Source organism: Phallusia mammillata, chromosome 1, assembly GCF_965637545.1.
Source record: "Phallusia mammillata chromosome 1, kaPhaMamm4.hap1.1, whole genome shotgun sequence".
Lineage (NCBI taxonomy): Eukaryota > Metazoa > Chordata > Ascidiacea > Phlebobranchia > Ascidiidae > Phallusia > Phallusia mammillata.
This window is the reverse complement of record NC_137252.1, coordinates 4,700,879-4,724,786: the sequence shown is the minus strand read 5'-3', so window position 1 is coordinate 4,724,786 and position 23,908 is coordinate 4,700,879. Positions and strand designations below refer to the sequence as shown.

General features: G+C 35.6%; 3 protein-coding genes across 3 annotated transcripts; 2 read left to right on the top strand and 1 right to left on the bottom strand.

Annotated features, from left to right (window-relative positions):
• The first annotated feature begins 2,014 nt into the window (after positions 1-2,014).
• On the top strand, positions 2,015-18,485 carry LOC145213352 (DET1- and DDB1-associated protein 1-like). Its single transcript, XM_080081595.1, has 5 exons — positions 2,015-2,153; positions 3,219-3,305; positions 4,830-4,881; positions 16,829-16,890; positions 17,186-18,485. Exons 1-5 carry the CDS (start codon positions 2,151-2,153, stop codon positions 17,357-17,359), a joined length of 378 nt encoding a protein of 125 aa, XP_079937721.1. The 5' UTR covers positions 2,015-2,150; the 3' UTR covers positions 17,360-18,485.
• LOC145235476 (uncharacterized) lies at positions 5,166-15,948 on the bottom strand. The gene is made up of 20 exons (XM_080099589.1): positions 15,652-15,948; positions 15,005-15,153; positions 14,593-14,671; positions 14,077-14,167; positions 13,532-13,719; positions 12,947-13,042; positions 12,342-12,431; positions 11,685-11,786; positions 11,038-11,133; positions 10,430-10,574; positions 9,325-9,488; positions 8,761-8,948; positions 8,281-8,360; positions 7,939-8,072; positions 7,769-7,813; positions 7,383-7,534; positions 7,007-7,121; positions 6,446-6,577; positions 5,909-6,066; positions 5,166-5,456 (listed from the first exon to the last, which is right to left on the bottom strand). Exons 1-20 carry the CDS (start codon positions 15,940-15,942, stop codon positions 5,321-5,323), a joined length of 2,631 nt encoding a protein of 876 aa, XP_079955715.1. The 5' UTR covers positions 15,943-15,948; the 3' UTR covers positions 5,166-5,320.
• A 782-nt stretch (positions 18,486-19,267) lies between the features above and the next one.
• Positions 19,268-23,883, top strand: LOC145213346 (uncharacterized). Its single transcript, XM_080081582.1, has 7 exons — positions 19,268-19,516; positions 19,996-20,157; positions 20,516-20,638; positions 21,805-22,014; positions 22,445-22,597; positions 22,914-23,052; positions 23,447-23,883. The coding sequence occupies exons 1-7, from the start codon at positions 19,415-19,417 to the stop codon at positions 23,659-23,661; spliced, it is 1,104 nt and encodes a 367-aa protein (XP_079937708.1). The 5' UTR covers positions 19,268-19,414; the 3' UTR covers positions 23,662-23,883.
• Positions 23,884-23,908: the final 25 nt, after the last annotated feature.

The window sequence follows — 23,908 nt, the reverse complement described above, 5'->3', positions numbered from 1 at the left end:
ACGAAAATGTCGGGTTGGCAATCGTGCTTGGGGTCAATGCGCGTCAATCATTATATATTTTGACATATTGACGCTTTTCCCACTGCAGACAAAAAATCAGTTGTCCATTGTCGGGTTGGCAATCGTGCTTGGCGTCAATACGCGTCAATCATTATATTTTTTGACATATTGACGCTTTTCCCACTGCAGACAAAAAATCAGTTGTCCATTGTCGGGTTGGCAATCGTGCTTGGGGTCAATATACGCGTCAATCATTATATTTTTTGACATATTGACGCTTTTCCCACTGCAAACAAAAAATCAGTGTTCCATTGTCAGGTTGGCAATCGTGCTTGGGACAATGTTAAACCCCACAGAGCTAAAATAAGGACGAAACACAACCATTCTGCACTAATTGTCTGGTAGATAAACTTCTGCTTTCATGTCAAACGCGTAGGATACGACTTTGCGTGACGTCATATATGATTCGGTTGATTCGGCCGAATTTATTCGGCAAAACCGCCGAATATTCGGTTTCGGCCGAATCGAAATTTCGCCGATTCGGTACATCACTAATGATAATGTGTGTTTTGCCTTTTCTCCTATATCTTTTATTATATCTGTTTCTGTTTTCCTGAAAATACGTTTACCCGACAAAGGACAACGTTTACCCTCAATTCAATGGGTAAATGAATTTTTTTAAAAAACTACAGCCATGTAATTGTAGAATATTTTGATATTTTCTAGGAAGCAAAGGTATAAGTAGTAACGTTGGCTCTTGCCATTTGATTAGTCATGTTTTTGTGTGCTGACATGTGATAAGCTCGACATGCTACCTTATTACGATTTGCAAACGCATGACACTTTATGCTTTACTTTGTTGTTGTTTGGTATATTGCATGGTTCGCGAGCAAGGTGAAGTTTAATGGTCTTATGTTTTCGTTAATTTCTAAGAAAACTGTTCCAAAACAACTCCCAAACTTGTCACTCTACACCCAGAGTTGTTTAGTATGACTTAATTTGATATATGGTCATTTCTTCTCTACTGTCACATTAATTATAGTTCGGCCGTTAGCGGTGTTTGGGTTAAAGCATATTCGTTTTTTGGGTGTGTTTTTTGGCGCAACGTTAATTGCACACTATTTTCATTTTGACGTATAACATCATCTTGATCACAGCAAGTTACTTTCCTAATGAACTCCAATTGACGGCGGAATGGCCATCGGAAAGTAATTTGACCCACTTTGAAAGAAATATATGATAAAGATCTTGTGCTCTATGTTTTTCAGAAACACGTTTGTTCGTTTTTTTATTTGATTTTACAGGCAACAAAAATTTCGTGAAACTGTTTAAGAGAACATTGGTAGAAAATGTCGTAGATGACCTAATAACACAGAATAGATGATGATTTGTTATGGGTCCTTGCTGCATACAACAGTGCTGTAGGTCTTTTGTCTTTGAGGTTTTGCAATATTGCAAACAGATAAAAAGTTACGGCAACAATTACAGGCAAAATAGTTTTCGTATTTCTCCGTTTAAAGGTCGTGGGGTAACGGATTTAGCCTACTGGAAAAAATCATTCTTTTTTTCAACAAAAATTCTCTCATATTATAATAAACAGAGGAAGGGCCAGCTTTGTCTCGCAGTTACGAAGGTGGCGAAAAATTTAACGAAAAACATTAACGGACTGACACGTGTTTACAACCTGATCTGAAAACGAAGATTGTTTAGACAAACAACAATGCACCGGTTCTGGGGTCAGCGTTCCCCTGGCCTAGGAAGCAATTTCGCGGATGCGTGCCTTTGACAGGGCCGAGAAGAAATTTATTTATTTAAATGCTATAAATTTATAATAGTAGGCAAACTCTTGATAAATCACAAGCGATGTAGCTTGGGGTAAAGAATATGGCATAAAAAAGACACAAATATTAGCTCCGTGTTTGACCAATTGGATTTTGAGACAATTGCAAAACCTCCCATACCTATAAATTATATTGTTGTAGATTTATATGTTAAAATATCCCAACAACCAGTCAAGCATGACGCAGGTAATTTCCCTTTTTTGTAGAATGAAGTGATTGTTGTGAAATTAAAAGTTCCGCTGCCAAGTTGTCATAAAAAAGAATTTAAAGGAGGGTTTTTGCAGCTGCATATGCGGTATTTCCATTACTATGGTAAGCTTTTTTGGGTATTTCGATACATGTACCTAAAACAAAAATATCCATGTGCTGAATCAGAAGCAAAACTAGATGACAAACAATAAACCGTGTTTTTCAAATTCTATTTTTTTTTTCCATGTGACCTGATAATGTACCTGAGCAGTCGTACCTTCGTTTGACTTTTTATGAACTTTGAACTTGGGGCCAAAATGTGCTGCTACATAAAAGATTCACACATTTTTTAAAATGTATCACTATTAGAGTTCCTTCTCGAGAAATCTCGAAAATATTGAGTCTCGATTCTCGAGAAATAATAAAAAAATTTTTGAGAAAAATTACGTCACGTATCTTAAACAAAAAGTAAATGCGACACCTCTCATTACGTGTATTTTTCGTTTTAACTCGCCTCTAGAGCAGACTGGGCACATAACTTTCTTATTTTGCTTCCGAAACAGCGAATTTTAGCAGGCGTTGCCGCTAAACTTTCACCTTTCCCAGGCAGTAGTCACGCCTAGTTGCGTAAGATCTATAACAGTCGCTTCGTTTTTTCTGGTTTACTTGTGAATCACTACTTGCGATCGCTGCTAGAAGCGAAAAAACGTACAATCGGAAATTTTTTTGTTTGTTTTTGTCAGAAAATCGGCTTAAAAAAAATTTCGAGATTCTCAAAAAATGGATTTTTCAATTCTCGTTTCTCGAGAAACGAAAAAGTCGAGAAATAGAGGAACCCTAATCACTATAACTTCCTCTTATTTGCCCCGCATAAAAATGCTGTAAACTTTTCTACTTTTAAATCATTATACTCAACTACGAATGATAGTGCAATGTAATTGATCCGATATTGAATTGAAATAAGGTTCATTGCAAACATTGCATCTTTGTCTTAATAACAGGCAATAAGATAGTTGGATTTTTGTTAAGTAACCACATAAGTTTTTTTTCATATTTTTTGTTCCTAAAGAAGTGAATTTCAACATGGCATTATGAATGCTTGGTTTATGCACAAACAAAAACAAATTAGAGTTCATACTTAAAGGCATTGTTGAATCAAAATAAAGTATATAATAACTATTTGTTAAGGGGACCCCCAATTTGCTCGACTCACTGCCATCCTACAACGCGAAAAATTTCAGCAAGTTTCAGCCAGAATCTGGTGACAAAAGATCTGTAAGTCAAAATGTACATTTTAGTATTTGGTAAAATTTCTCCTGTGTGTTTTGTCCAACTAAATGGGTAGCGGGCACTTTTATTCTGTTTATTATTGATTACATAATACTTTTCTTTTTGAGGCCAAAAGCTTAGTTATTGAGAATGAAGTGCAAAACAAGATAATGGAGTAATTAGGTCTAAAAAAGTTTCTTCTTAAGAAAATCTTGTTTCAATAGTTAGACTGGCAGGTTTTGGAAGTTTGTGCATTTTACACTAAAGCAAAGAGGTGTAGTTAGATGCAAATTTTAAATATCTTGCTCCTCGATGTATATAATTCTGGATGTTTATACATTCACAAGAAACATACTTTATATCAATATGTTTCTTCAAGCTTGGGACAAACAATTGTGGATCTAGGGCAGTGGTTCCCAACCTTTTGAACCTTGCTGCACCCTATCAAAGAGATAAATAGTTTGCGGCACCCTGGCAAAATTGGATCAATTTTATGAGGTTTCTGTATTTCAAATAACTGCATGAAATAACACAGAATATATTGTAAAATTTGGGCTTGGCTTCTTGCACAAAGTCCCTTAATATCCGATAAAGACACCCGCATTTCTTCCTCGACTGTAAGTTGCCGTTGTCATTTTTTTATGTTCGTCAATACGAAAAATCCACTCACACATAGAAGCCATTTGCAGGTATGCTTTCAAACGCACCTTAGTTGGCAAACAAAATACCCGTTTGTATTCTAACGCGATTTGCAATTGACCATGTATTCGAGGCCATTTATGGGCCCGCCGCAATTAAAGGGTTTATAGTCTTTGCTCGATTAGCTATTTATCGTGCTATTAGCTATGTATAGATCGATTAGCTGTGTATCGTATTCCCATGCAAAAGTTTTCAACAATGTTATCATTATGAACCAAGCGAAACGCCATCTAGCGTTAAATGAAATAAATGAGTGATTAACATTTATTACTGAAACTCGGCTAAAATAAATAAATTTTGCACGGCACGAGTTAAAGTTAAAATAAAGAATGGGCCGCAGTAATGCAATGTTAATACCTCACGGCACCCTTGCGCATTGCAATTGCACCCCGGTTGGGAACCACTGATCTAGGGAATAGTACAGCAGTGTAAGTTGATCTGCTGAAAGTCTTAGAACATAGAACTACCAAAATTGCATGCTAACTCAATTTGTTTCGTTATGGAGTGAATTTAAAGCATTTCAAGGTTCATGAAAATTGCACTGCAAAATTGTAGCAAGCTATTCTTTACTTACCCCCACTAGTGTCAAATCTCATTGTGCTTTTTTTCTTCAACTGGCTTTTTTGTTTCAAAACTATGATCATTGATTGTCATACTCCACAACAGACATGTTAACATTTTGTAAAGTTGAATTTAAAAACTAAAATCTTTACTGACTAAAAGTTTTTGTAAAGTGTCTCAGCAGTCATTTCATCTGTCTTCATTTTTGTTTGCAATTTATATTTTTAGCTTATTTAATTGTTTGTGCAAGTAATTTATTCTTTTTTGCAGTCAAAGAAGTTGTCTGTTTACATTTCCACAGAAGCAAGTGAACCTCAACAAGGTTAGTGTTGTGTGTCACTGTTTAAATCATTTCTAGTAGTTTTGCATTTAGTAATAATTGTCGGTTGGTCATTTGCTTTTAGTTTCTATAAGAGCTGCATAAACTGACTAATCCTCATTTCGCAATGTGTGGAAGTTTTTTTTTTTCTTATTTAATACGTAAATTAATGAAAAGTTGTTTTAAAACTTAAGAGTCGCTTTCCCCAAATTGCTGCCCTCTATTACTGTATGTTACAGAGCTTATCAGTAAAACTATTCCAATTTTACACAAACAGGCTCCAAAATAGTTGAAGTTTTTTTTGTTGGGTGAAAACACAAAACAAATAGTGGTACGACAAAGAAGAACAAGTATTTACATGAACTGAAACATATTTTAGTTGTAAGGTTTACAACAATTGGTGAATATAATTTCATCTTTTGATTCGGTCAGTGTTGTTGATTCAATCTTGGTCCATGCTATCTGCTGACTCGTACAAAATATTATCCACCATCATTTTGCGCCCATCCGATTGTGATTTAGTCTTTTCAAAGTTTTTAAATGGAACTGTTCTCTCAATAGTGTTGCATCTTGATGAACTGGGACAAAAATATGCAAATATTTAGGAAATGTGAACTGCTACTGTTCCATTTACCTTAGCTAAGTAAAACACTTCATTTTATTCTGGTTGTACAATTGGTAATAACTCTTGAAATGTAAAAGGCTAAAATATTTGCCCAAGCATATTTTGCTTTGTTTATCAATGTTAAATGCTCAAATCGAGTGGTCACAGTTATGGCATTTGTTTCTAAAGTTGTGGTATTTTTTGACAAAGCTACCTTTTTCGCTAAGGGCCTTTTGGTAATACTAGTTTGAATATTAGTACCGAAATTTTAACGTTTTTTGGACCTAAAATGTTTGACCCTCATGACAAAAACTGCCAAACTGTTTTAACTTTTTTAGGGTTTTGTGAAATAACTTGCTAGACGTCCATAAGTACATGTGATAAAATACAAATACCAAATTGTTTTTGTCTGTAACTTAAATCTACCTTCCTGGTTCTTCTGTCTCATGAGTGCTATCTTCCACATATGTGTCATCATCAGTGTAATCTTCCACTCCAATGTCTTCTTCTGAGGGCATCGTAGTCGATTCATCACTTCCAGCACTCATTAACTTTGGGTCACTTGCTTGCTTCTTAAAATGAACCTGAATAAGGATTTGTCATGATGTGCAGGATATTTGACCATCAAATAGATACGTTTTTTGGTGTAATTGATATTGGCCTTTTTTCTTTCATTTTGGAAAGTTTATTGTTTGAGCTTAAACTGTGCAATACAGAAGACTTGCAAATTTACAGTTTAGGCTTTTTTCATTTAGGAAAAATGATTCTATTTGGTATAATGTTACCATTTTTCAAAAAACAAAACACTACAACATATTGCTTTTAGTATTACAATTTCCCGCTAAAGTTTCAGTCTCGTTTTTGTATGCTACAGTTGCCTTTGTCACTTATGCAGAGCCTCTAGTGACTCAGGATAGCATAACACTCAGTCCATATCTAATTGTTATACTTTTGAATTTCTACCTTAATGCTTGGAGTTTCAAGATTTTTGCTGCTGACTTGTACAGGAATTTCTCTTTGCCGTTGACTGTTGTTGCACTCTTCAATTGAGAAGTAAATATGACTTTCCCTGCTTGGAGCACGCTGTAGCGTTTCCTGTTTCAGTACAAGTTGTAATATCCAAACAAGATTATATCTTGGTAATGCAGTTTATAAGTCCTGTTGTTGTAGTTTTGTACCACTATTGTATTGTAGTGTTGTTTATGGTATTGAAGTTTTAGTAATGATTGTATTGTAAGTGTTTGTCAGATAGGTACTTGATTTCAACCATTTTACATCGGCTGGCTTTTTTAAGAGAATTACTGTCTACATGCAAATAAAACTGGTTAATATGGGTTCCAATTTTGTTGTGATTAACCAAGTTGCCACTAACTATCTTTGTTGTGAAGTTATAGTTTGTTGTCACAAAATTTACCCACTTTAAAAAACAAAAAGGGATCACTGATTTTTGCTTAAATTAAGATCAAAATCATTTGGCTGGCTACTAATTAGAGTCGGTCTTGAAACAGCATTAGGATGTTTTACCTGTTGACTAAATGTTTCTGAAACTTGGGGTGATTCAGTTTGCGCCACTTGTCTTGATCTTATGCTGTGATTCGTTGATGGAAAGTCGAAGTCGTATGCATGGTTTTGCATAACACTAAAAATATAACAAAACAAACGCTGATTGCTTTTAGTGGCTACACTTCTTTTTTGGTCAATTTCAATGTAATTATTTTAAACCAGAAGTTTTGTTCTTTTGGTACACAACTACCTATGTTCACAACGATTGGTTGTTTTGGCATCTGGTTTGATTGCCTTTGCTCACTTTGTTTTGCCTTACGAGTGGATTTCAGTGAAATACATTTTTACAGTTATCTAGTTAGTCTGAAAGTCAATCTTATCACATTTTATTGTTCACCTTGAGTTGTTTGCATTCTTGAATGAACCTTGCAACAACACTGAGTTGCCTGTTGCATGCTGTCGACAGCAAAGAATTATCGCCACTGCCACCAAAACTACCAGTAATCCTGTGACTGATGCTAAGCCAATAATAATCCACTTGGCCATCTCCTGTAAATGTTGGACAATAAAAACACTTTTGGTTAATCGGAACATCATATTGCCAGCTTTTTTTGATTTTCCAGAAAATACAACTAACTGGAATATTTTCCTAATTAATCAACCCATGTAGATTCACGTTACCTTGTTCTTCAAGGTTAAGTAATAAAGACAAATGTTTTCTTTAAATTACATACCGGTTTGTTGAGAAAAAGCATTTTAGTATTTGAAACCCTTTCCACTTACCACTGTAACAACTTTCGGAGTTGGCTCTTTGCCATCTTTTAAGTCCTAAAAATAAGAAATGATTTTGATTTTGAAAGAGTGTGGTCCCGAATATGTCAGCTTAGTAAGTTTAAATAGTGAATCTATGCATGTTAAATGTAAATATAAGTGCAATTGTATAAATTACTTACTTTATCAGGTGTTTCGGAACCCGCAGGAGTTGGCTTTGTTGAATTTTTAAAGTTTTTAGTTGAGGTAGTGTTTGTTTCAAACATGGCATGAGAAGTTTGAATTTTGGTTGTCTTTAAACTTTTAGTTGTTATATCTGAATTGAAAATGTATCATGTTACGTTGACCAACCACATTTCAAAAACAAAACTATGGTAAATTTTAAAAAAATATCCAAATAAAAAAATTAACATTTATGTCTATTATTCGTTAAAATTAAAATACACAATCTTTGAATGTTTATGATAGGTAAACAGTATAATTACAATCTTGTGTGTAGTTTTACTAATTTATTAAACTATTACCATTTGGTGGGTTGTTGGATGTGTATGATGTTTGTGTTGATGTCGAATATGGCTTTGTTATATAAGTTGCATTGAATCCCCTGTAGAATAAGTTTCATCAGTTGTATTCCTTACAAACTTATGTTCCGCTTTAATTATTCTTTTACTTCTTTACTAAAGAGGATTTTTTCTATGGTTACTGGGTGTTGACTTCAGTTGTGGTAGAATTATTAAAATTACAGTATTTTTTCAATTATATAAATGATTTTTACATAATTGCATATTTTATGCATACAGTTTCACCAACACAACTGTTATGCTTGCTTACATATATTGATGATGCTTTTAAAACGAAATATACATTTCTTAAAATCTTAAAGATGAATAACTTTATGTATTTCATGAACTTTTTTCTTCCTTTTGCAAATTTTTTGGTACTAAATATAACTTAGAAGATTTCACCATAAAAGTATCGCACATGTACAAAAAAGTATAGCAAACCTTTGCTGGTTATAATTATCTGATGTAAAAACTATTTTCATCGCTCCGCTGTGTGCCACCAGTGGTTGTAGTTTAGCATGGTTGCAATATTTTCCCAATAAATATGTGTCACTTAGTCCGTCATATATTGACACATGATCGTATCTGCAGTCATGATCTCCTTCTAGTTTGAAGTCGTTAAACGTTAACTGCAAAAACAAATTATGAGTAGGGTTTGAGAAAAAACATATTTCAGTTTAAAACAAGTTTCTTTCATGTGTTTCATTAACTTTTAGCTAAATTTAAAATAGGTAAAAAAACATTTTCTGAGGCAAAAGTTCTAAATTGTGCTTGTTTTTTTAACATTTTGCTTAAAACTGGCACAATTTATAGGTAAAATGTTTTTTTGGCTTTGTAAGCTTCAAAAACTGGACCAATTCAGCAGAAATTTTCTTTTTATAATAGCATTTGCACAATATTTTAGGGTTAGGTTTCGTGTTAGATAAAAATAGTTTAATGCACTTCAGCGAAAAATCTATTGCTATATTAAAGTCAACTCAGCCTAATTGGATATTTTGACTTTACCTCAATATGAGGGTTGTTGTGTGCGATGATATTCCACTCACATTGGAGGTTCTGTGGATAAAATTGGGGATAATTCAGTGTCCACAGAGCCCCAGTTGTATCAGTGAGCTCCTTTTTCCCACCACAACCGGATGCAGCCACTGATTGATATGTTGCATTAAATCCTGTATCAAGTGAAAAAAGTTAGTTAGCAATATTTCAGTTTCACTAAAACACTGTTTTCCGGGCTGTGGGCTATAAAATGCATGTTAATGGGCCACAGAGCGTTTTGAACTTATAAGCTGTTATACTCGCTCGAAATGTATTATTGCACTGATTTTCAACATAGTATTAGCCATTAATCGATTTTACCTAAAACTGTGGGCCATAGTACAAACCAGTTTTGTCACCACTACACTGAGGCAAATCCCTAGAGCTGAAGATCACTCTATATAGTCTATAACAGGGGTGGGCAACCTGCGGCCCGCGGGCCGCATGCGGCCCTTCAATAAAGGTTGTGCGGCCCGCAGAGACGCTTGGATTTCAAAAGCACTGGCAAACGAGTCCAATTATTACATATTTCTTAGCTGATTAATGCGCCTGATGCTAGTTTTCTGCGATCTGGCAAAATGTGGTTAGAATCAAATACGAATTATCCTTGTAGTTAAGCATATTTGGTAAGAAACAAAGCAAAATCACTTTGTGTTATGCACATGTGCGGCCCGCGATCCATTTTTGACATTTATAATTGGCCCTACAGTAAAAAAGGTTGCCCACCCCTGGTCTATAACAAAGAGGCTTTAAAGCGCAAATGTGCAAAGAGACACTGAGAATGAAGCTTTTGAAGACTCCGCTACGCAAAATGCAAGATACATCGAAATTAAAACAATAACAAATTAAAAAACAAAAATAGTTGTTACAGCACAAAAACTTTGGTCAGAGCGTAAAAATACAAGAAACGAAAAAACCCTCAAATAAAAAGCGATACATCAGCGTGATTTTACAGATACCCAATCGGTTTTGCAAGTTATGATAAAACTTGGTCGAAGTATTGTTTTGCTTGTGGTAGAATTAAAAAAAGGAAAACGTTTTTTAAACTCTCGTCTGGCAAACGCATTTGGTTTACCTTTGTCTGCGATAAATCTGTCGGTTTGAAAGGTGACAAGTAGTCGGTTGGATTGTGAAATAAAGTTTTTCGGCAGATTGTGGCCACAGTATTGTTGTGCAGCAATGGGGATGCCGGCTTGCTTGCCAGTGCCAATGTTGTGAATCTGAATGAAGTATTTACTTTAGAAAACGTTTTTGCAGTTCCACGTAACTAGACTTGCCGCTCAGTCATTTAAATTAGCTTAATATGTAATAGATTCGCTAGCGTTTATTTCTAAACTTTGGAAAAGTCACCAATATAGTAGACCGGCGTATCTAGAGTTGGATTAACCTAAATCAATATGCTCGGGTCTCTCAAAAAACAAACCACACAATTAGAAATCCCATTGAAACATTACTAGACCAAAAACGTTTGTTAGATTGAGGTTATCACGAAAACGCTATTTGGTTTTAAAGAATAAAAGTGCGCTTTGTTGACATGAACTGTTGCTGGCTCGTTTTCTTGCATCTCACGATACTCGTTAACTAAACATTTATTTTAAAGGATGTAAATACGACAAACGTGGTCGCTAGAGAGTCAATTGTGCGACTTGATATTTAGCGCAGCTACGTCGTAAGTATGAATACCTGCAGATTGTCACGTCCACATCTCGGTCTGTCGCGGTCACTCCCTTCCCTTGACCCCTCTACTATTTGAAGGTCATCGAACATGATTTCTATGAGCTGCAGCACAACATGGTAGCCTTTGTAAGCAACAGTGACACAACAGCATTTGCGAAATACCAGGTTTAACCGACTAATATAGTTTGTATGTTATATATTAGATTCTAATCGTGCTGTAGTTGCAGTGGTTCTATCTATAGGTTCATTTAATTGTATTTAGTTACGATTGGCGAAAAACTGGTAATGCTTTTTGACGCACGAATGTTTTACGGCAGGGTCGGCAACCTTTTTTGTACTGCGGACCATTTTTGAAACTAAAATTTTATGGCGGACCGACCTTTAAAAAGCTAGAAGTATTAAGCAACAAAAACGCTTAAATTAGTTTATAAACCCCAGGATGCACAAAGAAAATGTTTCAATGCATTTAACCTTAAAAACTATACGGCCCCGTAACGAACTCCTCACCGACCGGCTGTTGCCGACCACTGTTTTACGGTGTTGTTGAAAGTTGACTAATCAGGGAACGTGTATACACGCGTTAAAGTATGAATTGCAAGCCTCTTAACAAAACCGTTTTTCATAAAATTTGCATCAAAGAAACATGAACTCACATTTCCCTCTTCAACTGTGATGTCCCACTCACAGTTCAGGCTCCCATCGTAGTTTTGGGGATAGTTGTTCGAGTGGAACTGACCTACAGGGTCGTTGAGTGTCTGTAATCAATTAACAAAGGCTTGTCAGGCGGTTTTATCCAAGAAACGTTCAGACTATATTTATGTCTGCTGAATAGCATCATTACTAGTTCAATAAAGTTTCATATATTCACTAGAAATTCATTAACAAGCAATGAGCACAGCACTGTATTGATTTGTGATACCAAAAGGATGTATTGTGCTAAAGCTGTGTTTTTAACCCTGTTGCCTGTTACCTTTTTACACGTTGAACAAATTATACAGATGATAATGTATGTTTTGCTAAGTTGGTGCAGTATTTAGGTCTTTGCAAAACCACTACGAGATGCGTTTCAAAGATGTTCGTATCATACTAAACTTCAATTTTTATGTGCAACGTTGGCGCATGTACTAGTTTTAACCTTTTGACCTTGACCTGATGCGTTCCGTCCGTTACATCTCATAAAGTTTCATAGCTTTACGTATATCACATGTACGCGATAACTTATAAGTAGAACACCTTGTAAACACGTCGTTATATGCCTTCGTTATGTTGAACCTTCGCCGGGCGTTAAAATTTAGAAGTCATTTACTTACTCGAGGACCTCCGCATCCTGATCCGTTGTAGAATTGATAATGGGCTTTAAAACCGACGTCGGATTCGAAATGGTCAGACATGAAATGCACCTGTAAAACAGTTAAATGTTATTGCCACCGTCTAAACATGCTTTAGTGGTGCGGTGTATCTAATAATAAGGTCTCATTGGTCGATCAATGTCACAAAACAATTCACTTAGCATAATTCCTCTGGTTGTTATCACATTGTTTCTGGACTTTTTTTTTTTTAACGAAAATATAAGAATATTCATTGATTCATGGTGAGATGATTCTTATTTACTTCACTTCAAATGATTTTTAACTAAAACAGCGATAGCTTTGTATATAGCCCTTCAATATACAATTCACTTCATTAATAACCCACTTTTTTCCAATGCAATGTTTTAAACTAACAAACACATATGTTTACTATGACAACTAAGAATACTTCCATAAGTCGTTAAAAAAACACTAACAATTCCCCAAGCTTGCCACAGACTTAACGGTTTCCCGACAAAGGCAGCAAAAACTTTTGTTTCGCCAAATTCATCTCCTTGAACCCGAGTTCAACTTGGCGACCCGCATGCGGATAATGTCATAATCACCTTCAATAAGTTGCCACCAGAGACGAACTTGGGCGGGGTGACTTTGCCGCAGTACTTGCCCAGTGAAATTTCTCTGCCTCCAATCACATCGTAAACCTATTACACAGTAAATTGTATACAGCAGTGGCTATCAACTTGCACTATGTATAATAAATCAAACTCTAATGTGCGTGGAATAAATCATAAACATGCTAAAAATTGATTGACCAGTGCAATACAACAGCTTGCTTGGCACAGAGGACATCAAAAAGCAACGTTATATTTTACCATCGAATGGACAATCAAATTGTTCACTTAAAATCGTCTTACAATCGTTAAACCATGCGCCCAGGCAACGTTACACCTCAATTCGAAACATCTAACGTTTAGTAAACACGTTTTAACGGATTTTTACATGTTTTAGACACATTAGTTTTCGTAAATTAATTTCATTGGTTTTTGAAAAATCTTTCAAAATCTGACGAAAAGTAGGTTGCCTCTAAAAACTTCGTTCATAAACTGCGTTTTAGGTTTGGTTTTTGGTTGTACAACAATATCATATGCGACTTTGGGCGATAATTGTGTTTTAAAGTCTTAATCGTTCACCTCTACGTATTCAAGTCTGCAGTTGTTAAATCCTTCCAAGGCGAATGTTTCAAACTTCAACACGATAGCTTGTGTTTTCGGTGCAGTTATCTCCCACACACAGTTCGCATTGTTGTTGTAATTTCCTGGATGGTTCATACTTGAAATGAAACCGCTTCGTCTTGTCAGAACTCTTGGACTGTCACAACCTGTGGTGAAATATACATAAAAACTCTATTTCAACAAGTGGCTCGTGTGTGTGTAAGAGATTTAAAGAAAATATGCAAACAAATTCAGGCCATGTTTTGACACGGATATCGAGCAGTAGCTCTTTTCGAGCAAACAACATATATTAGTTGTAACGGGTCAATAAGTTGCCAGTTCAAACTTTATTTTACTGTTTGTACACTGTTGTATGATGGCAATTTTACCAAGTCAAAATACCTGACTTTAAAACGTTACGTATGACTAAAACTTCTTTGTTTTAAACCTTAGTTTTAACGTTTATTACGAGCAGTGTCCTTTTTCGTCAATTCTGGCTGTTTTTGGCCTGAAAACTCTGTTACCTGATTTTGCTACTTGGCATCCATACAATTCAAGTCTCAGTGCAATCCTACTAAGACTTCGCGGCCAAGCAGTAGGAATGATTCGGATTACCTGAGAGTAAAACAAGTAATCGGTTCCAAAAAAGAAACAGAAAATGTCACATTTTACACAAATACCACAAATAAACACATCAACCATAATACGAGCACTGTTGCTTTTTTGTTTTTGTTCTTTGATTTTATAAAAAAGAAACTTCATATGCCTTAATTGTATTTACAATGTAACTTTAAAAAAACGGTTCCAATAAAGTAGCAAAAAGCCAAATTGTACACATAGAAGCACAAAATTAATATTAAAAAAAATCGTCTTGTTATCACGTTTTAAAAAAATTAAGGATGTTTGTTCGTGCAGTTTTTTTGTAATTTTTTTTCTCCAATAAAGCATCAGTTAGCGTGTACAAAATACAGGTTTTAAACTGTTTTTGCATTCAATATTACCAGCAGTCACTTCCAACAAACTTATCAACCAACACCTACCTCAGCAAGCACCGGTTTGTCGAATGTTCGAGTTACAATTCTTCTTTCATTCGTGTTTGCTGAAAACGTCCTCGGAGCTCTGTTAAATTCATTAAACTGGATAACTCAAGTTTTGTTGTGTATGAAAAAAAATAGTATACTGTTTTGAATTATTGATAACAGGGCACTTGTTTAAAACATTAATTGGTTCATGATACATTTCGTTTATAATCAGACACATAATTTCACCCTGTTTTCGGAATTTATTTTACAGTTGTAAAAAAGAGCTTGGCCTCGGTGGGCGGGATTGAAAACATGGTAGGTCTGATTCTTCCCGCTGTTCGTAATTTGGACTAAGTAATCAGTACAATGCTCGTTTTAACCGACTTGTTAAAAATTAGCAAAGAAACCAAAAAACATGTTTCTGTCTTACCCTGAAGTGTGGGTGACAGTTTTCCAGTTCATATCTTCAAGATTAACTTTGTATATTACTTGGTATTCTGATATCCAAGATGGAGTGTTGTAGAATGATTTGCCTTGTGTGCTCACTCCACTTACCATGCGTTGACCCACAAAATTGATCTGATAAAAATAAAAATACAAAAAATATGCTTTTTGTAAGCTTTCCTTCTTGCTACACCGGCAATTATAATTGCCAAAAACATGGTAATAACACTGCATTCTTATACTATTTATACTGGCGTGTTTTTGAGCCAATAGCGAAATTTTGACTTTTGTTCCTATTCCGAGAAGTTGACATTGTTTTTGTTAACTTACAAAAACGGTCGATTGCTTTAGTTTTCAGTTTTTTTGCACAACATTATTTTAGGCAAGCGTTTATTCATAGTAGGCATTGCAATTTTCAGTAATCAATACACCAAATCCAAAATTGAAATATTTTTCTTTCTAATGAAAAAAATTAACAGTTTTTTCTTCGCGTTTGGTCTTTTGAGAGTAGTGTTTACATTTACAAGTTACTCGCTTGAAAGTCATGTACTTGCATTTGTGTTTTGTAAAGTTTGCCCATCGCTTAACTAACATACCCAAAAATTGCATTTTTTTGTTATTAATCAATTGTACCTGTATCCAATGTGGGCCCACTTTGGCTTGTGTCACCCAAGCGCTATCGCTGTTTAATCTGGCGTTCTCTTTGCCGTAAACGTGGCTTTTAATACTTGCAGAGACAGTGATTTGATCGTCGGTTATATTCCCACTTTCCATACCCAGTGGTTCCATACATTGGCTCGTCTGTAGATTACCAGGTAGTTCTTCTGTCTCTGTGTCTTCGTTGCCTGATCCACAACCTAATTCGGCTGTCATATAGAATGTAGCTAATGTCAAAATCCATACTCGTTCGAACGCTGGTTTCATGTTTGCCACTGTTGTATGGTTTCTTCTTTCAAGATAAGTTAAAGTACAAAAATGTGTAGCTGTGTAGACGAGTAAGAAAGGTTGATGTAACACTCTTTAAAACTCTTCTTAAAACCTTCAAACAATTGCAGGAATCAAGCAATATTTTGTTCAGCACAAAATAGCTACGCCACATTTGTTTGCTTCAATTTTTAAAAACGAAACAGATTTAAACTAAAATAAATGAAATATTATGCAGGTTTAGAAAGTACACATAAAGTAGGTGGACGTTGTAGCGTCACTGTTTAGCACGCAGAATCAATCAGCAAAAAATATTTGTTCAAACTGCACCAGTTTTCAGCCGTCGAACCAAACACAGACTGACCTGAAAAGTAACACACCAACCGTTTCCGCCAATAGTTCCTCAACAGCAGAACCGCCTTGGCGCTGTCGTCATGGCAACAGCCAATCGGAAGTAATATTGGGAGTCGCTTCGGCTGTTTGCTCAACGTAAATTTCGACGTTCAAATCGCCTACAATCGACTTGTTGCCTTGAATTCTCCTGATTTGTAGCGAGAAATTTCTTGCTACTGTTTCGTTTCCGGCAAGTTTTGTAGAAAATGTCGAGGTCGTCTCCCTGTACTATGACTGTACAGTCTTTTGTTTTCCAGAACAGATCAATTTACTTTGTAGTTTTCATCCTATATTGAGGTCTCCTAGTACTATGACTGACTTGTTTTCGTTTTAGAACATGTCAGTTTTTATAGGTTGCCTGAAAAAATGCTACTTTTTAGATAGGGCTTTGCCTGTCACCTCAACTGGCTTTTAACATACTTTAAACAGTCGTAAAAATAGGGACTAAAAATGAATATTATGAATTATGTTTAACACTAGTATTTTTCTGTAGTTATCAAGAAGGATCGAAGTAACGTTCTTCTGCGATATCTTTATCAACAACTTGACAAAAAGGTGATTTTTTTTCATTTTTTGGTTTTTTTAACTGCAAGTAAACGCAGAACTAACTAAGTTATTGATCACCAAGGATTTGTAAGCATCCGACACATTTAATTGAATTCAATAAAAAAAAATTACAAAAGCCGAATGATTTGTTTCTAAATCATATTTGTGGTAAAAAATGTATTTAGCAAATAGTTGGACCGCGCATATAAGCTTGTTTGAGTAAATTGTCGCATATAATGAACCTTTTGTGGAAGTACTTGATTAACTCAAGCAATTCAATCAACAACTTCCTATTACGTCACAGAACAAATCGGGAGACGCAGCAAAGCGTAAAGTGCAGGAGGGTGCGTCATCGAGTCACCAGAGCGAAACGGAACCGCGGCCAAAAATGGCAAAAGCAACAAACTCTGAACTTTTGATGACGTCATTGACCGATGACGTAGACGATCCGTCAACAGACTTTTTGCGAGACACGTGATTTTGACAAAACGAGTTAAAACCATTCTATTTGAATAAGGTTTTACTCAGATTTGCTCCCCGCTCCGTAAGTTCCTTGGCAAAGCTATTTTAGAACAGACAACATGATTGTTTGATTGATCGAAAACAAGATTTTAGTTTGCAGTCAATTGTCTTAACTACTCAAGTGATTTCGCAATGATGTTCTTTATCTTTTATGGTTTTGCATAAAATATAAGACATACTGGCTTGATGACAAGACATAGTTCGTGAGATTCAATTCCTTTTAGAATTAAGTCTTGTTCTTAGATTGTTTCAACCGTTTTACTATGGAACAATCTTTGTCCAAAAAGCGTTCAAATTTGGAAAAAATACAGACGCGACTTCATAACAAAACTTATTTTTGTGTCAAACTTTATTTTGAGATTGATATCACAATTAGACCACCCATTACATCCAAACATTTACGTGACTTATTTTGGGTGTTTACATTTCACAAATAGCTTAAATTATTAGGTGAACTTGTTAGGCTAATTATAAGTCATGACCGAAACCTTGAAATTATTACCCACCCCGAAAATGTTGAAAAACACGTTTAATTGTCTGATCCACTTAAACCCGGCTATGCTAATTTTAAAGCAATCGAACCGCGAATCCATTTATTATCCACTCATCCACTTAAGTGTCAAAATATTTTTGTCCAAGATTACCACGTGACTTTGGGAGGTTGTTTTTGTGGTTTTCGTGCGGGCCGGTTAGTGGGCAACTTTGATAGGAGATAAATGTAAACAACTTATATACGCACATTTACGCAACAATTTATTCCAGTAAACATTTTAATACTGGTGTTAAATATTTCGTGCATTGGTTGTTTTTATGTTGTTGTTGACGTTCTGTCGAACCCTTGCAAGTGCAAAAAAACTTAAATTTTTAAAGATTTTTCTGACATAGCACCCTTCAACTGACCACCATAGGTTGCATATATTGTGCAGTTAAAATACTATCTGTCTGGCTGATATGTTTGCCCTTTTAAATGTTTAATCGTTGTTGTTGTCTTTTACTATGGACCAATCTGTTGGCCGAACATGCGTTCTAAGTTAAAACTTCTAACCATAGAATGCAGCTAGCCAAATAAAAACACTTTACTATGTTGTGTCTGGATGTCTGTCTGATGGGTATTGACAATAACTTTGTTCGCTAAATAGTTTTTGAATGTTTGTGAGGTTGTAGGCTATTGTAATTAATCTTCGAAAAGCTTTATCGTGGCTCTTTGTGATTAGAAAGTCCAACCACCACTTCTACCAGGCCTACTTTTCAGGCATATTTGCGAATTCAGCAATTAACCCGTTCTTCTGGTTTCATTCTTAAGACGACCATATTTAGCGAAACATGATTTTGCTGGGAGGCACGCTAAAATCCAATTTTGGATAATTTGAAGTTAAGTTCGTTTCGGGGCGAAGCATGAAAATATTTCAAATTTGCGCTGACTGCGCAAAACTTTATTTCAGACATGTTGCACTATTTGTCAAACAACGTGTCTCCCAGCAAGTGCCGATTATAGAGGAGTGTTTCGGTCAAGAATGACAATTACGGATCTTTTTGTGGAATTCGTGAACTTGCTGAACATTGGAAAATGCCAATTAAATTTTGCACATTTTGGCATGCACTAACAACAGTTGAAATAAAACCAAAACTATTTGAGTTATCTTTGTTTCCTAAATTAGGATTTCCATGACAAATAGGATACCAGGATACCATCAGCAAACTTTATAACCAAGAAATCTGCTAAAGATCAATCAGGTTCAAAGTCACGCATACGACTTCTAACTGTTATTTACATCCTTCTTGCATGTCAAGGTCAAGTCCGAAACCCTATTTTTCATTTCAGGAGCATCAACAAGCGATAAAAATTACGATGCAGCATTCAATATCGACATTGCTTTTCTCGCTAAGCCCTCCGGCTATGTTCGGTGGTTTTAAAAGCAGACAACGGTAGCTTTAACTGCATTCATAACCCAAGCTGTGGTCGCTGAAGATATTGCTGCCTTGAAGTTGGAAAAATTTTGCAATCTGAAACATGATTGCCTTTAGGTTTCTTCTTTTGTTGTGTGTTTGCCTGAGCTATGTGTTCTCTTCACCGAACGATCATCTGCCTAAGGATTGCACCGAATCACAATCTGTAAGTAATCGTATTTATCTGGACAGCATTATATATTGCCCATTAGAGTATTGCTAATTTTGCCTGATCTGATGCGATTGTATTACAAATAACCAACTGGAAAACGGTAGACCTAATCCTGTCATTTGTTTGCCTTTAATGTTTGCATACGTTTGTGGTTAACAAACGAATTAGGTTATGTTAAACGAATTTTTATTTACTTTAAACGAAAATGCATGGACAAAAGATATAATATTATTGATGGTGGCTTTGATTAGCAACGTATTTTTTTGCAAATCCGTATTTTAAAAGATGCCATAATCTACTGTAATTGCAACGCAAATTGTAGCAAGCCAGGCCTACTGATTGCGTTGCCGATTGGGCTGGTGACCAAGCATTTCAACATGTGGCAATTGGCATAGGCCAGACAAATTATACACCTTAACTGATTGCAACACTTAACTTTCGGGTTTTAAGCATGCATTCATTGCAACTTTCAGGTTCGGGTTTTAAACTGGAATATTATGGCTCCAATGTGGACTGACCCTACTTCATTCCATGCGGCCATCATTGATCGAAGATTGTTGAATGCAACTACAAGATTCAATATTATTGTAAAAGCTTTGAAGGAGTCGAATTCTGACATTATTCTCTTGCAAGAGGTAAAAGACCTAAAAGTCACAAATAACATTGGCTTATGAATCTCTAGTTTTACTAAGTGCTATACTGAGTCAACAAAATTGTTCAAAAATAAAATAGCTCATTTCAAAAAAATCACGAACTACTCTTTCACCTTTGTTAAAATTCATTTCTATTGAAATAATACTAACACTAACAATTGGGTTTAATTAGCAAATCTACCAACCTGCAAAAAAGTATTACACAATTACGTAATCAAAACATAATTTCATTACGTTCATAAAATTTAGCATAATATGTTATTGTGCATTGGGTAAATTTATTGTGAATAAGAATAAACGAACATCTTGCCAGATTTGATGTAGTTAACTTTGCTTCTAGGTTCAGCAGGATTGGTTGCAGCCCCTTCAAAAAGCGTTAAGCCCTGATTTCTCGTTGGCAATTTACGGTCCACATCTTCAAAGATACTGGAGTTCCCATTTGCCAAGATATCGAATTTACAAGGTCAGTACAGACGTTCTTGTTTCTGTTTGAGAGTCATATATTCTTGCAAAAGTTTCTGCAAAATTATACTCCAAGTAAAGTAACACTTCATAATTTACAAGATACTAAATCACCCTAAACAATTGTTTTTAAACCATACAAAAATAATTTACATGGTCAAGTTTGAAACTTTAAACGTCATAAAAGCGTTATATCATGCATTGTATTTGATCCGCAAGAACGGCTTGATTCAGTACTGCGCCTCCTTGTACATAGTAAATGTGAAAATAGCGTGTCTTGAACGCTACAGGGCTGCCCAGCTTTGCTTTTGCCTTTGTTTATTTATTCAAAGCCTTACCACAAATTTTATTTCGAAATTTGTTCGGTAAATTGTTTAATCAACGTCATCTGATGACGTAAAACGGTTTATACGTCACGTAAGTTTATCTACCCCCGACAAACAAATGCAAATTATGCAAACATGACGAAAGAGCATAAACCACGTGAGCATTGACGTCAGCGCTGCATGAGTCGAACCAGACTTGATATTGTTTTGGTCGTTTCTTCTGTTCATGTTTCGCCCTCCGGGCATTTTTGCAGCCGACTCGTCCCTTGAGATGAACCATAATGACTTGATGATAAGCGACACTTCGACAGGTTAATCGCTTTATTTGGATTCACTGCGCAACTGTTATGCAACTCGCGCCTAAACAACGACAAGCTTAATCATGTGGTGTATTAAAATTTATCGCTGTAATATTTACCAAGATATCATTTTTCATAAATTTTATGTCGACCACCCGCATGTAGGTTTAATGAAGGCGGTGCTTATCACTTGAGGCATTTTGCGACTGTTTCTTTCCAGGTATCAGTTCAGCTTACCACCTGCCACTGCAAATATTTAGTCTGTTCTAGAAAAGTTTATAACTTAGGTGGGCAAACCGATGATTCATGGACCCACAAACTGACATACACTAATTTAATATTCAGTGCAATAGCTTTTGCTGTTCATATAATCTCTAACCCAAAGTGTCAACAGTTACTTACAATTCATGGACAGTAAACTTAATATGTGTGAATTCGATCATTTCATTTCAAATATATGTTAAAAACGTTGCTATTAGTAATATCCTTCACCTCAGTTAAATAAAATTCGCCAAAAATCGTTTTTTTTTATTTCTTTTCAGAATAACGGACCAGTAACGTTTTATCGCTCGAACAAGCTTTTTCGCACGGCAGCTCGAAGCATTAAAACTACCGGCAGTGGGAATATTGTAACCCTGGCAGCCTTTGCAATGAAGCAAAATAACCTTGTACGAAATGACGTACCTCGTGTTGTTGTGGCGAACGGACAGTTGGAACGCGGTCTCCTTGGATTTTTCGTCCGCGAATCGCAGGTTTGATTTTCATAGATTATTTTATGATCAGGCTTTTTTGGACCTATTTTGCTTGATAAATATAATGGACATTTATGTGAGAGTTGCAAGAAGGTTTAAAATTGGGTCGTAACTCTGATATCGTATAAATGTAAACCATCTTGTGAAGGCATGCACAAACTCCTAAGGACCACTGTGAGCTATATTAGATGTGTACGCTGTGACCACACACCATTTTATGTGTAGCATATATTTTCACGTGTCTGGGCATATACACAAGCTCCCATAGTGCACCGACGGCCACTGTGACCACATACCAGCTTGTGCTAAGCCTCGATATTCTAGTATTGATCACTAAGAAGTTGCAAATGTACATAACTTGGAAGGAACATGAATGTAATTAAGCTGCACCTGTTAGGAAAAATCTGATAGTTTGATTTTATTTTTGCAGATCAAATACATTCACGAGGGTTTGCAGATTATGAAATCACGTCAACGAAACAACAAACAGGCGCAAATTATCTGGTCAGGCGACTTTAATACCTACGTTGGATTCCGAACTTACGCAGGAATTCTTCAGTATGGATACGAAAATGTGTTTGATGTAAGTGTTGGGATGAATTTGAACTTAACCTTTTTGAAAGAAATTTGAACCTTTTTCTATTCAAACAGTTGTTGTTTCAAACCAGTTTAAGTTTTGTTTTGTTCTTGACTGTCTAATTGTAAGACACTTTCGTATAATTAGGTGAAAAAGGTAAATATTAGTGGCTAAACTAATAAGAGATGAATAACTTAAAATCTATGAAAGGACAAAAATTCTGACAATTACAGAAACACATCAGATATTGTTTTTCTTATTCTCAAAAGTTCTGTTAAAAATGGCCAGTGTCAAGTAGGCTACCATTTTATATTTTTCGTAGGATCTTGGTATTCCGAATCCCCCCAACTATTTCCGAACCCTTGGAACTCCGCACGCAACCAGTTACACGTTTGTGGAAAATTCTGCACTTCTCAGTGGAAGCATCAAGGTCGTCGACTCCTTCTTTGATCCCGCCGAAGGTAAAATACAATTTAAAAACATCCATATCACTGACTGGAAACAATATGAAAAAAAGCATATCTTTATCATTTAGTCAAAAAGTGATAAAAAATGTTAAAGCTTCTATTACGATTCTTTATATCTTTTTTAGAAGCTTGTCAATAAGTCATATCTCCAATGACACACATTTCATTTTGTGTGCAAAATGAGTTGTCCACAAACTTTTAAAATATAAACAGGGTTCTATGCATGTAAATGTAATTTTAACTATATCTTAACACTCCATTAAGCAAAACTACCAAGTTTGAAGCCAAACAGGTTAGGCATTTCCTTTATGCTAAAAGACTAATAGGCTTTATCTTGACCAAGACTAGCCTACGATGAAGCCATCCTTAACCTAAATTGTTTTACCAGATGTTCGAAGCGAAAACGAAGCCCAAATTGACCTGATATATGCTCGGGCCAATTACTTGACCTTCCTCCAAGAACGGTTAGGCTTAAATCAAACTGAAATTACTTCGCTCATTGGAGATTTGGTCAATAATCTCATGTATGATCATCCGCTCAACAACGCCCTCCGGCGGGGTTCAGATCATACTTACCAAAGATCTTTGTTCTGTTTGTATTGATGCTGTTTCCTTGTTTATTGTTTTGCTGCGTAAGATTTTGAAGGGGGTTATACTTTTTGGATCATCACAGACTTAGCATGTAAGCACAACAAAGCATGAAAAACAACTTTTTTGGACAAAATGATATTTTACGGTTACTTTCTTTTGGACACACTTCCCACATTGCGTTTTTTTTTGCGCAGCTGTTTTTATTGCATTTTTCAATAAATACCTGAAAAGGTTTGTGACGTTTTATCTTCACTTTCAC